This window comes from Hyaena hyaena, unplaced genomic scaffold (assembly GCF_003009895.1).
Source record: "Hyaena hyaena isolate Hyena2069 unplaced genomic scaffold, ASM300989v1 scaffold_303, whole genome shotgun sequence".
In the NCBI taxonomy this organism is placed as follows: Eukaryota; Metazoa; Chordata; class Mammalia; order Carnivora; family Hyaenidae; genus Hyaena; species Hyaena hyaena.
Window position 1 is genome coordinate 1,355,932 of NW_024080934.1, and position 15,256 is coordinate 1,371,187.

Consider the following 15,256-nt stretch of genomic DNA (forward strand, 5'->3'; position numbering starts at 1 on the left):
GGCACCCCCAGAAAACGCTTTTTAAAATTCTTCTATTATAGGGGTGTTTAGGTGGCTCAGCCAGCTAAGCATCTGCCTCTTGGTCTCTGCTCAGGTTTTGGGAGTTCAAACCCCACATTGTGCTGTGCTGACAGCATGGAGCCTGCTTCAGATTCTCTCTCCCTCCCTCTCTCTGCCCCTCCTCCCCTCTCAAAATAAATAAACTTAAAAAATTCTCCTATTATAATTTCCTATAAACTTATGTTTTAAATTTTTTTAATGTTTATTTATTTTTGAGACAGAGAGAGAGAGAGACAGAGCACCAGTGGGGGAGGGGCAGAGAGAGAGAGGGAGACACGGACTCCAAAGCAAGCTCCAGGCCTTGAGCTGTCAGCACAGCACCCAATGTGGTACTCAAACTCCTGAACTGCAAGATCATCACCTGAGCACAACTCAGATGCTTAACCGATTGAGCCTCTTAGGCCCCCTTTTATAACTTATATTTAATGAGACAGTATTTTATATTGAGGTCAGAATATTTTTATATTGCGATCAGAATAATACTACCTATATAATAATAAAGCTGTCATTTTAATAAAATATATTACTGATTTTTAAAATTCCTATTTGGACTGAAAGAATTGAAATGATTTGTAAATTGTTCCTTTAGGCCTAAAACTCTGTGTTCTCTGACTTTTATATTAAAAGCTATCAAATTTTGTGCATATGTCTATTTTGGGGATTAAAGGCTTATTTTTTATTTTAAGGAGATGGTTAGTGTTCCCAGCATTATTTAGTAAGTTAAAGCCTTAGGTGTTAAATCTGATTTTGGGTTGAGCTCTCAGAAGGAAAGAATGATTCATAGGCACCTTGAGACAGTCACTTATCCCAGATGAGCTAAGGAGCAGATACACTGCAAGGCTCTCCAAAAACAGTGCCAAGTACTGTCTCTTGAAGTCATGTTATGTTTTCTGCAAGATGTTAAGATAAATATAAGATTGTTTGAATAACATTCAGGTTTCATGAGTGTACATGTGTAATACATGAGAATTCAGATGAGTAAATATGCATAGCATAATTCTTTTAAAATGATGTACTTTTAGACTGATTGACCTACCAGAACTGCTGAAAAAAGAAAACACACTCCAATTTAATTTGCAATAATGGGGACATTGGCTCTGCTGCAGGTATTTTAAATGTATACATGCCTGATTGTGAATGGATCAAGTGCATCATTGGCATTGCCTTGAAATCATTCAGAGACCTTTTTTTTTTTTTTTTGCCATCACAGGTAGAGCGGGAAAAGGCCATTCTTCTGGCCAATCTCCAGGAGTCACAGACGCAGCTGGAACACACCAAGGGGGCGCTGACAGAGCAGCATGAACGGGTTCACCGGCTCACAGAACACGTTAATGCCATGAGAGGCCTACAGAGCAGCAAAGAGCTCAAGGCTGAGCTGGATGGGGAGAAGGGCCGGGACTCAGGGGAGGAGGCCCATGACTATGAGGTGGACATCAATGGCTTAGAGATCCTTGAATGCAAGTATAGAGTGGCAGTAACTGAGGTGATTGATTTGAAAGCTGAAATTAAGGCCTTAAAGGAGAAATATAATAAATCTGTAGAAAACTATACTGAAGAGAAAGCCAAGTATGAGAGTAAGATCCAAATGTATGATGAGCAGGTTACAAGCCTTGAAAAGACCACCAAGGAGAGTGGAGAGAAGATGGCCCACATGGAGAAGGAGTTGCAAAAGATGACCAGCATAGCCAATGAAAATCACAATACCCTTAATACAGCCCAGGATGAGTTGGTGACATTTAGTGAGGAGCTAGCTCAGCTTTACCACCATGTATGTCTGTGTAATAATGAAACCCCCAACAGGGTCATGCTGGACTACTATAGGCAAAGCAGAGTCACTCGTAGTGGCAGCCTGAAGGGGCCTGATGATCCCAGGGGACTTTTGTCTCCACGATTAGCCAGGCGGGGTGTGTCATCCCCAGTAGAAACAAGGACCTCATCTGAACCAGTTTCAAAAGAAAACACAGAGGCCAGCAAAGAACCAAGTCCAACCAAGACCCCCACAATCTCTCCTGTTATTACTGCCCCACCATCATCTCCAGTATTGGATACAAGTGACATCCGCAAAGAGCCAATGAATATCTATAACCTTAATGCCATAATCCGGGACCAAATCAAACATCTGCAGAAAGCTGTGGACCGGTCCTTGCAACTGTCTCGTCAAAGAGCAGCAGCACGGGAGCTGGCCCCCATGATTGATAAAGACAAGGAAGCCTTAATGGAAGAGATCCTCAAGCTCAAGTCCCTGCTGAGCACCAAACGGGAGCAGATCGCCACACTGAGGGCAGTGCTGAAAGCCAACAAACAGGTGACCTCATTCTACTCACGACACATGCTTAGCCAACGCTTTCTTAACTAGTTAATTCTTTAATGTTTTTGAGTGTCCGTTATCATCAGGGTGAGAGTTCAGATTCTTGGTCAGCAGAGTAAATGAATCAAACTATGTCTCAGCACCAGATCAGAATGTAATAATTATTTTTCAGTGAGTGAGTAGATGATATAGGAGAGTAGCTATGCCCCTCTAGGGGAGGTAGAGGTGAGGAAGTTAAAGCAGGATCCAAGGAGAAGATTTAGTTGCAGTTGTAGAAAGGCAATTCTGGCAGTACTTAGCTGGAGTCCAGCAGTCACTGAGTGTGGAAACAGGAGATGGAGGGGTGGTTGAATGGGCTGGCATGGAAGCCTACACCAGGGAGACACCTGGCAAACACCAGAGCAAACAGGGGAGCGAGCGAGAGAGAGAAAGAGAGAGAGAGAGAGAGAGAGAGAAAATGTCTACTAGCTCTGCCAGTGACCACATACCTGAAATTTAGGCTTAGTTGCAATGTTAATTCATCACCTCGCTTAAGCAGTAGAAAGTTTTTCCTAAGCATAGATCTTGTCCTTCTGGAATAAGCAAGAATGCTACAACATGACCCCACCTGACTAATTCCTAGATCTCCTTCATGACTGAATTTGTTTTCCACCCTTGAGCTTTACCTGAGTGGGAATGCTGTGAAATATAGATGGGAAAACATCTTTAACCTCTGTTTAGCTTCTCTGGAACATAAATCTTGAAAGATACATTTGAGAAGAGTGCTGATAAAGGGTGTGGATAAAGAGAAACAAAGCATCAAAAACCTTCTTGGAAATGTTGTAAGCGGTGCTGATGTTGTGGAGTGGTTAATTTGAGCTGCAATGCTTCTCCTTTTACCCTTGTATGAGGGAAGCCATGCCAACATTGTGTCATCCACAGTACAGTTTTCTAGTATCTTGGTCTTTAGTTCCCATAATCCACTGATATAATTGGGAGGTCTATCCCACAAGCAGTAATATTGTTTGCACTGTAAACATGTTTTATATAAATCTAAGGACAAATTAGGACCTTCTTTCGTGTCATCACTTCAGGGAAATAGAAGAGATTAAGATGAATAAGGAATTGTGAGAGATCTGACTCCAATTTGAGGTCAGAATGAGAGAATTTGCAGGGCGCCTGGGTGGCTCAGTTGGTTAAGTGTCTGACTCATGGTTTTGGCTCAGGTCACGATCTCATGGTTTCTGAGTTTGAGCCCATCAGTACAGAGCCTGCTTGGGATTCTCCCTGTCCCTTTCTCTCTGCCCCTCCCCTGCTCTTTCTATCTCTCTGTCTCTCAAAAATAAGTAAGTAAAAACTTAAAAAAATAAAGAATTCACTACCATAAACTACTACAGTCCAAAGACTCAGGTATTTAGAGTATTCATAAATAGCCAATACCATATGACTAAAACCATGTTAGATAAGACTTAGACAACCTTTATCAAGGAGCTAATATCCTGGGCATTCTTGGTCAAGCCATTCAAATAGCATCTCTGACTTCTTCCTGTGAATATTAACAACCTAGAAATCTAGATCTATAAGTGATAAGAAGCTTAAATGATGCAGAAATACAGATAAGCATGGTTGATAAGCCACGAGAGAGCATTCTTTAATTACATAGTTCAAGGCAGGTAGTAAGTAAGGATGCAAATTAAGTGACCAGGTAATCTAGTAGGAGTTCAACACATGCCTGTTAACTATTTACAGAGCAGGACATGTCACTGAGAGGTAGAAACAGTATCAAAGGAATTCAGTACAATTCAGGAAGACAAAGGATTCCTGGCTGAATTTTTATTTTCTCAGTGGTTTGTGGTACCATTTGCATTACATTAGCATCCCAACCCTTATGGTCTCAGTAAATAAAATGAAAACACATTTCTAGCCATGCATTTAGTTTACATTTTAATGATGTTGGGCCTATTGCTATGATGCTTATGTGCCCTAAATAACTTCAGATGTCTGCAGATGACATCCATTATATTTAGACATTGTGGAATGTTCGCTATTAAGACTAAAGTAAGAATTCTGTCATAAAGAGAAGTGGGGGAATCTTCTTGTTTAAAAAATAGTCATTCTGCTTTCTCTATGAATCTTTTAATATACTTCAGGTTTTTCTGTATGCACAGTGTCTTCTGCTGAAATATGCAAATGTTTATGAAATAGCATCTGTGTAGTGAACTGGCTAGATGCTAAACATTCAAAGAAGACTAATACAGCATCCCTGCCCTTCAGAATAGGACTCCCAAACTGGTGAGAGCATTGGGAAAGAAAGAGATAATTGCAGTTTGATGTTATACATGCTAGAATATAAATTATAGAAATGTTGCCGAGGAAGCAATTAATGTTTCCTAAACGAGTTAGGAAAAAAAAACACTTCATGGAAGTAGTTTTACTTGAATTTGTTCTTAAAAGATCAGGAGTTATTTTCCAGAAGAGGAAGACACCTTTCCAGACTGAAAGAATAGCAGGTAGAGCCAGGGAATAGAATGATATATTCAGGGAATGGTTGTGAAGATCTCTGTGGCTGGAAACAAGGGGCATGGGGAGCGTAGCAAATGTAAACATCAGCAAATCTACTCGTGGGCTGTAGATACTTAGAATTTCTTTTTTTTTCTAATGTTTTTTATTTGTTTTTAAGAGAGAGAGAGAGACAGTGTGAGCAGGGGAGGGTCAGAGAGAGAGGGAGTCACAGACTGAAACAGGCTCCAGGCTCTGAGCTGGCAGTCAGCACAGAGCCCGACGCAGGGCTCGAACCCACGAACCGCAAGATCATGACCTGAGCCGAAGTCGGACGCTTAACCGACTGAGCCACCCAGGCGACCCGATACTTAGAATTTCTTACTTCTGGAAAAGCTTTGTACAGTCTGGACCAATAAGCCTACAAACAAAACAGTCTTTGGGGACATTTCTCACAAATAATAAGTGAGTTTGTACTTCTATTTCAGGTCTTGCTCTTCTGTCATTCTATTCTTTCCTCCCCTTGGATAACTGACCTTTTGGCTCCAAATGCTTACAACTTTGTTACGTCTGGATTTTCACAACTTAAATTTAACAGTCCTATATGAATATGTGTATAAGTTTTTTTTTAAATGGGGAAACCGCCATTTCTCTCCCCAGATCAATTTCTGTATTCTGGATAATTTTCTGAATCAATAGTATTTCTGAAGATTCCATTGAGTTACAGCTACAGAATATACTACAATATTTTGTCAGTAAATTCTCATTTTAATCAGAATTTAAATTCAATTAAAACCTATAGGAAACTACTCTGGAGTCAAAACATTAACAAGCTACCCTTTCCCAATATTGTTTTAACTTTAAAAAGAATCCCAATATCTCTATAGAAGTTGGCACTTTGCATAAGAAAGTTGAAGCTGTCCATTTTAAGCGCAAAAGGAAATGTTAAAAACCAGGGTAGTCTTCCTGGAACATCCCCTTAGCAATGGATTTTTTTTCATTAGTAATGGATGTTTTCATTAGTATTGAGTATTTTTACACTCTCTGAAAAGCTGTGGTTAACAGTTTGTTAAAATGATATGTTTTCATTTTGGCTTCAGTATATGTACACCATGTGCTATGCATCAAACAGGCAGTCCCTAAATACACATTGATTTCATGCATTGATTCAATTAACATTTTTTTCTTCCTACTGTGTGTCAAACTAGTTTTCAATTTGAAACGCTTTTAAATTCAAAAGATTCAGAAATGCCCAAATTCTCAGTTCAAACAGAGATTTTAATTCATTCAACATTTTGGAATTTCTGCTTTTATGGAGATTGTGAAGAATTAAATTAGACTATAATTTATTGTTTTGAAGTTCTGTGCAAAGGCAGGAAGTAATTGGTTCTTTGTGAATTCTTTTCCTTAAACATGTAATATGGATTTATAGTTTATTGTGTACTCGTGCTATAAATTGGAGTGGCCTTTGTCTTTTATTGTATGTTTCAGGCTCCCCGAGCAGAGGCGACACAAGAATATTTGCATTCTGTTGTGTTTCTTTTTTTTTTTTTTTAACATTTATTTATTTTTGAGAGACAGAGCACAAGTCGAGGAGGAACACAGAGAGAGGGAGACACAGAATCTGAAACAGGCTCCAGGCTCTGAGCTGTCAGTACAGAGCCTGACATGGGGCTTGAACTCATGAACCATGAGATCCTGACCTGAACTGAAGTCGGATGCTCAACTGATTAAGCCATCCAGACACCCCACATTCTATTGAATTTGTTGGAAGCTGAGCTTCTTTACTACCTTCTCCTTGATAAAATCCTTCTTGTATAAAGTTTAATTTTAGCTCCCTTTCTATTTGAAATGTTACAGACTCTCAAGAGTCTACATTACAATATTTACTGAACTAGGATCATTTCCTTAGTTTCTGATACTAACTCTGGTTCATAGCTGGCTTCCAGGGGAATTTAACCATGTTATGGATTTAAAAAAAAAACTGCCTTATGTCTGAGTACATATATATGTTTATATAAAATTTAACCAAATCAATTTCACTTTCTATTTATGAAAGAAAGTCCTAGACCACCCAGCATGGAAAAATCTGTATGATAGGTTTTCCTGATATGAAAATCCTAAGCATTGTGGTTTTTCTGCTTCAGACGGCTGAGGTGGCTCTAGCTAATCTCAAGAACAAATACGAAAACGAGAAAGCAATGGTGACTGAAACTATGACGAAGCTTAGGAATGAACTGAAGGCTTTGAAAGAAGATGCAGCAACTTTCTCATCCCTGAGAGCAATGTTTGCAACAAGGTAACAGTTTTTTCTTCCAAGATGAGGTGGGGCACATGGGAGAAAGACTTTATAATTCACAGTCACATGCACACCTCTTGTGCGCAGTCCAAGACAGTGAGCTGTGAAGAGAATACCTGAGATGCAATTCTGACAAGTCTAAGGCAAAATGTTTTGTGCTGTTTTCCAGAGCCCTCTACTGGACACACTGGATCAAGCAATTCTTTTACATAAAAGTATTTTTAAATTAATGTAATTGATATGTTTCCTAGAGCTTATGTAACCAAAAGAATTAGAGCCGCCCCCCACCCCCCTAAAAGCCTCTGATAATGGGGGAAAATGTATTTCTTAAAATAGCTAAATATTATATTATCACCACTGAAATTTATTTCTGTGACATAAAAGTCCTTATCATTAGTAAGTATTGCATGAGAAAGACATGTTCATGATGAATATAAGTGCTCATTATATCAGCTAATTATTTGGACTTTAATATACTGTGAATACAATTATAATTTCTTTCTTTCCTTTTTTTTTTTTTTTGAGAGAGAGAGAGAGAGAGAGAGAGCATGAGCAGGGAACTGGGGCAAGGGGAGAGACAGAGAGAGACAGAGAGAATGAGAGGATCTTAAGCAGTCTCCACACTGTCAGCACAGAGCTCAATGTGGGTCTCAGTCTCATGAACTGTGAGATCATGACCTGAGCTGAAATCAAGAGTCGGACATTCAACCAGCTGAGCCACCCAGGTGCCCCTAAATTATAATTTGTAAAATGTAATTGTATCTATCATCAAGTTTTTCACATTGCCATGCTAATTAATTAGACAAATATTAGTGACTACCTCTCACAACCAGTTTCATTATGAAGTGCTTTGTTTCTGACTTGAAGTGATCGAGCATATATTGATTGAAAGGTTTCAAAATCCTGAGATTTTCAATAGCGTCACCATCCCCTTTTTACTGTCACAATTCAGTACCAAAACAAAAGCAGTCATGCATCTTATATATTACACATGTGGTGCAAAATTCATAAAGCATTATTTGTAGAATTAGTAAATAATTTATATGTAGCTGATACAAGTGTAAACAAAATCCTGGGTTTTATAGGAGGCCTGGAATCTGTCCATCTTCCCTGCATATGAGGAGAGGAAAGTTTCAAGCTCATACTTTGTGATTGACTCTCTTGGTGATGGTTGTGAGGAGGCTGAGTGCCTGGTGGGCCACAGCCATGCAGACCTGAAGAACTGACTTCTGGGTCTGAGCCCGGGAGAGTTTGAGGAATAGAGTATATTGACACCTCTGGCCACCATGGGGGGCAGGATAGAGAATGCTGCTGCCCCCTTTGATGAAAGAAATCAGTCCACATTACATGTAGAATTAAATTTTAGGGGCGCCTGGGTGGCTTAGTCGGTTAAGCGTCCGACTTTCGCTTAGGTCATGATCTCGCGGTTCGTGGGTTCGGGCCCCGCGTCGGGCTCTGTGCTGACTGCCAGCTCAGAGCCTGGAGCCTGTTTCAGTCTGTGACTCCCTCTCTCTCTGACCCTCCCCTGCTCACACTGTCTCTCTCTCTCCTAGAAATAAATAAAACATTAAAAAAAATTTTTTTAATTTTATATATATATATATATCCTCTTTTAAAAAGAAATCAAAATATTTTTTATATTTTATAATCGTAATCTGATTTAAATAAGAATTACTATTCCCAAGCAGTGCATTTTCACAGAACATTTTTTAAGGTGTAATAACTGCCTTACTCCGTAGTATTTTTAAAAAATATTATCTAACCAATTAAAATAAATCCAGGGTGCTAAAACCCACTTTGTATTTTATTAAGATGTGATCTTTCTTACTATGTGCAGTAAGAAAGTATATATGTATATATGTACTTACTATGTATATAAGTAAGTATATAGTATCCCTACTATGCTTCTTGACATTTAAGGTTAACAAAAACAGGATCCACCTGGATCTCAAGTTCTTTCACCTAGAGTCTGTTTTTTCTTTAAAAAGCTGCAAGGCTTATGTTAATTTCAAAGTTTGCACAGCACATTTCGGATAGCTCCATCAAGTCACTAACTCTCAGCTGGTGCATGAAGAATATTTGTTATTAAGTTCGCGGGTAAGTAAACTCAGAAAAAAAAAAACTCTGAAAATTGTGTGATTAATCCTCCCTTCCAAATGTTTGTGTGCTTAGATTTTACTTTTGGCGGAGAAAAAAGATCACTGAGCTTATCTTCCAGCTGCAGCACAGGTATCAAAACCAAATAAAGATGTTCCTGACAGCCTGCTATATCTGTATAGCAAACCTTCGTTTTCTTTGACATTTATTGCTTTATCTTCTGGTTGAGAAATCTTTGAAAATATTCAGGTTTCTAATTCAAGCAAATCTGCCGTATTGAAAACAGTGTGGCTGCAAAAGTAAAACCTATAAATAAAAAAGGAAATGTTTTCTTTATAAACATTATTATTCCTTTGCCTACTACAAGCCTAGTCTATGATAAACCTGTCACATTCCTCCAAAGAAGATCATGTTACACAGTAGGAGCTATTATAACACATCTAAGATGCTGTGAACATTACCGGAGATGTTATAGTTCACTCTTCTTCCTCCATTATAGGCAGCCTCCATAATAACTCTGTCACTGGGGTTTAAGATGTCATCCATTAAGAGCGTCCCCATATGCATTCCATGGTATAAATGAACCATTAGTTCTTGAACCTTCTCTCCTGTTTCCAGTTTTCCACCGTAATCGGTTACCTCCATTCTGCTCAGGGAAGACCAGTGTTCCAAATCTAAATTCCAGTAAAATTCATTACTTTTCAACTTAAATTCCACATTTCATTTCACCAAAATTTTCTCCTGACCACTTTTTTGTTTGGGTTCTAGATGTGATGAGTATGTCACCCAGTTGGATGAGATGCAGAGACAGTTAGCAGCCGCAGAGGATGAGAAGAAGACTCTAAACACTTTGTTACGAATGGCTATCCAGCAAAAACTCGCCCTGACCCAGCGGCTGGAGGACTTAGAGTTTGACCATGAGCAGTCCCGACGCAGCAAAGGCAAACTTGGGAAGAGCAAGATCGGCAGCCCTAAAGTAAGTGGGGAGGCATCAGTCACCGTGCCCACCATAGACACTTACCTCCTGCATAGTCAGGGCCCACAGACACCCAACATTCGGGTCAGCAGTGGCACTCAGAGGAAAAGGTATGCATGCAGCGATCTTCATAGTATGGTGCACAGGCCAGATTTTTAGTTAACTGCAACGTTAATGTGGTCTTATTATGGAGGATGGAGGAAGGGAAGGAAGAGAAAAACTGGGAGTGGGTGTACAAATGGGCCTTGCTGATGTTGGCTTTGCCAAAGCAAAACCTTTGATCATTGTGTTTATTTATTCCTTTCTGTCCCCCATATCCCACGTCTTGATTAACCGTAATAATAATTTTTGAGTATCTGTCAACATTTTTGCTGTTGTTTGTATGCACAAATATGCCTCTCCCTTACCTCCAGCCTAAAAATTGATAGATAAAAGGTGGATATTAAGAATGAAGCTATGTTTTACATGACACTTAAAAGTCGTTGTGCCTCTGGTAATGGTGCTATTTACCAGCTTCTCTTTAATGGGGCAAGGATATGAATATGTTCTTTTAGGGAAACTTTTGTCCATATTCCCAAATCTGACAACTGACCAAAAGGAGATGTCTATATTTAGGTAAAATGGAATGGAATGTGTGTAGTCTTTTTCTTAAAAGCAGGTTTTTTGCCTTTTCATTTGGTATGTGAATGTTGCTCAGAGAAATCATTTGCAAGGTTTTTAGTGGCTTGATTTTATGACCTTTTTACAGACTCCTGGATATTGAATTACTTACCTTGTATTTTCAGTTAATGGTAAAATTTTTATTTTAGGAATTTTCAGTAAAGAATCAAATAATATAAATATTTTCTAATTGCGGTTCAAACTGACTAACTATAATAAATTTCTTTTCCAGTATCCAATACAGTTTCCAAATAGGGTTGTATCCTGGTATGGAAACTAAGCAATTAGTAAAAATCTTGACTTACGTGTTAAAAAAAAATTAAATGCCAATATAAATAATGTTGTCACTGGTGAGGCTTTGAAAGGTAATTAAAGTAAAACTTTTTTGTTTCCTATATGTATTTTCTTGGATCTCCTGCAAGACAATTTTCACCTTCCCTTTGTGATCAGAGCCGTCCCAGGACTTCAGGGGCTACCTACCTACAGAATTTATTAAGAGTTCCCCCTGATCCCACCTCCACAGAATCATTTCTTCTGAAGGGCCCCCCTTCCATGAATGAATTCATCCAAGGGCACCGGCTCAGCAAGGAAAAAAGGTTAACCGTGGCTCCACCAGGTAAACATTTTTTCCTTGGGTGCATGTGATGCAGATGATTAGCTGAGTAGACCACTCCCCCTTCCTCCCAACCACTCACATCCACCCATCCACAGAGTCCACCTTGGACACGGGTAAATGCCTACAGCTAATGTGAAAGTGCCTTTAAGCCTAGTGTCCTGTTTCCTCCTTGACTCAGCCAGAGGAGCATTCCTTAGGAGTCTCCAGGGACTTCCTTTTTACAGCCAGTGATGGAAAATGAGAGTTGGAAGGAATGGGATATGTCAAGGGAACCTAGCAACAGGCATCACGCAGGGCACCCTCCCCCCCAAGTCCTATCTGCAATGTGGTAGCTCCTAGTGATTCTATCTTGATCAGATTTTGTCATTTTGTTCTGATTATTTTTAAGGTAGTTTCAGCAAAGGGAGCTATCTTTATAAAAAGCCTTTGGGGCTAATCTCCTTTTGTAGTGACTCAGAATGTCTCCTCAATCATTATAGAGAAAATAGAAGTAAAATCTGCTAAGATTGTGCTTCTTTGGAACATTTACATCTTAATGTAATATTCTTATAGTTTGCAAGCCCTTATTGATTTATGCTTACCAATATGCTCACAGTTTATTTTTAGCTTCACTATTTTGCATTTTTCTTTTTCTTTATAAAAAAAAATTTTCCTATGAAGAGCTTCCAGTGAAAATGTAACTTCAGCCCTCTAAGAAATCTCTGCCTGCTAACTATAGGTCAGAGGAGGCACACGGGAAGTCCATGAAACAAAATAAGCCTGAAGGCAGCATAATAGCTGGTTGTCACAGAAGACTGAAAAATTAAAACTAATTCAAGTTAGTTGTCAGCAGTTAGAAACTCGGATTTCACAGGAGGGCCTCTGTTTCTGGTCTCCCTTGAAAGAGTCTGAATATCTGACAGCGTGAGGTCGGCAATCGTGCTGGTCAGTAACCTGTCGAAGCCTGGCTGGTGGCTTTTAAACAGGGCAAGCTTTGCAGTTTTCCGCAGCCCCCTCACTCCCGAGTACTAGTACCCAACCTGCTGCACCTATTTTTGTTATCTTCTGGACCCTACTATATAGCCTTTGAGTTTGCCACAGAATTTTTTTTTTTAATTCACTTTGATTTTCTCTCCTACCTCATTTACTCCATTGTTTACCTTAATTCCTTTGTGGAAACCTCAGCCTTTGGGTCTCTTATATTATCCTCATCTGATTCATGAGTCAGCTTACTGATTGGAATGAAATGGTGTGCTATGGAAATTTATACCACGCAACCAACATTCTAAGAATGTTTGAGCAAATAGGTGGTGATAACGAGTTGGAAGAGCATAATAGCCAAATGTACGCAAAAACAAAACAAAACAAACAAACAAACAAAAAACCCAGAAACAACAACCCAAAACCTATAACTCTGTTGGGCGTTCTTACTTTCATAGCTCATTTCCTATTGTTTCAGACCCCATTGGAAGGTACCTTGAAGTATCTGTAAATCACCAAAATGGTTATGATTCATCAGGACACCTGACTTGAAAAAAACACTTCAAGTTGTTTTAGTGTTCCAACTGGATTTAGTAGTAGCACCATCTACTAGAGCGTAGAAAAGAAATCCTATCTATGATTAATTAGGCACCCTATTGTATTTGAATTAAAAAGTGACCTCTGAGTAAGATTAAAAATTAATAAATATTAGCAATAACTGTTTTCATTTTGTATATGATCATTTGATCCTTATTTACATTAATGTGTATTTACATCATTGTCATTACATTGTCGAAACCATTAACATTATATTGTAAACTTTTCTATGCTACTACCTAGTCTCTTTTTATTTTTAAAGGTTGTTGTATCATACATTTTATTTCAAATTTTATTCCTTTAATCTCTACTTCTCCTGTTAAATGCTGGGGTGGTTTTTCATTCTTTGTTAGTTTCTGCAGTGCTGCTAGAAATACCCTCATGCATTCAACTTCTCATCAGTTCAGTTTTTTCTCAAGTGAGATCACTGGGTTACAGTGATGAACATCTTTCTGTTTTTTGCTCCGTTTTGATGTTGCTCTGAAAGAGAGTGGATCAGTCTACTAAGAGTCTCGCAAAACATTTTCCCCATTTTCACACATTCTGAATCTTTCTAGTACTTTTTGCACACTGTACCCATCTTGCACCTCTAAGACTAGTGAGCATACATGAATGAGCATACCAGTATGTTTTCTTAAATGGTTTAGTTTCAAATAAGCAGAAAATGCCATTGGCCTTAGAAATTATTCTATACAAGATTAGAATATAAATAATGTTGCATTCAGAATCATCACTTGGCCAAAAAATTATTTTAATGACAACTTAGTATATATTGATAAACCTTACATTTTTAACCATTTATTTGAAGTTAAAATAATGGAAGAAGGGAACAAATAAAGCTGTTATTATAGCCTAAGAAATTTTCAGTTATATACCATGGGCCCAACCAGATTAGTTCTTAATCAATTTTTAGATCAACCCAGCAAAATTTTCTAAAAAGTTTTGGACAAATCAATTACTATAAAAAGTGACTAATTACCTACACCAAATTATAGCTTCAAAAAACATATTAGGGTTATTGGCACTATATATGTATTTTTCCTAGGCTGAACTGCTTTGGGTAAGACATATTAAATATTATTTATGATGCTTTTACTATGTAAAATATGTTCAATAAGCTGAGAAAGGAAAAATATGCCATCTATATCCAGTTCTATGTTCTCTGTAAGAAATATTTTCAATCCATGAGAAAAAATAGATATTATTAGTCTTTTTTATTTATGAGTTTAATATAAGTTGCTGATAATTATAAAATTCACTAGGTAATAACAATATATATTTATCATTTTAAAAGGATAATCCCCTGTTAATTTATTAGAATGTTTTTTGATAAGTTTTCTGAAATATGTTTTTAATAGGTGCTTGTAGATGATGATTATTATTTTAATAAGTGGGTTTTCTATTGAGGACCATTGAAGTAATTAAATTAATTAAATCATTTCAGTAGAAATACAAAGAGTGTAAGTTGCTTTGGGTCCTTCTGTTGAGGAATTATGACAGATATGAATCTCATTTAAAAATTTAAAATGCAAAACATAAAATATTATTTACCATATATAAGATATATTTTCAAATAGATTTTACTTCTTTGAGATGGTCAGCAGAAAGCCATCTTCTTCAAGCCACAATTTCTCAGTTTCTGGAGAATCAACTCTAGGACGGGCCATTGATTTCCAAAATGAATAGATTGTTTTGTACTAATTCATTTCCAACATTAATATAACCTTTTGGAGGATAATTCTGCCCTATGCCTCTGACTGGCTTTTTCTGCTGCCTCATCCCCTAAAATCCCAGAGTTTCTGTCCTTTGCTTGTTCTTTTTGCTGACTCTGTCCTTATCATGGTAAACAGACTCTAGTGTCCTCACACATATGGCTACCAACCTTGATGAATTTGAATCCAGAGGGACTCTGTTGTCATCAGTGAGTTTACAATCAGGCAGCGGGTAGTACGTCTTTATAAAATCACTAGTTGTTTTATATTATTTATAATATAAATGGTTGTTGTATATTATTTATATAATAATAATAAAATGTTACTATTTCATCAATAAATGAAATCAGTCTACCAGAATATGTGAAAGAAATCCATGTAATGTATAGGTAAGAGTTGTTATTTCTTGACTTGACTGCTATGATTTGGGCAGATAAATTAGGTTCCTGAACCCAGCTGCAGTGTGTGTATCTGTGTGTGTGTGGAGGCTTCC

General features: G+C 37.9%; 1 protein-coding gene across 1 annotated transcript in view; it reads left to right on the plus strand.

Moving 5' to 3' along the window:
- The window catches only part of BICD1 (BICD cargo adaptor 1), a 139,257-nt gene that overhangs the window by 96,907 nt on the left and 27,094 nt on the right, over nt 1-15,256 (plus strand). The window contains exons 5-8 of the mRNA XM_039247703.1: nt 1,271-2,365; nt 6,994-7,145; nt 10,011-10,328; nt 11,301-11,494. Of these exons, the coding sequence (XP_039103634.1) occupies nt 1,271-2,365; nt 6,994-7,145; nt 10,011-10,328; nt 11,301-11,494 (1,759 nt within the window). The remainder of the gene's footprint in view (nt 1-1,270; nt 2,366-6,993; nt 7,146-10,010; nt 10,329-11,300; nt 11,495-15,256) is intronic.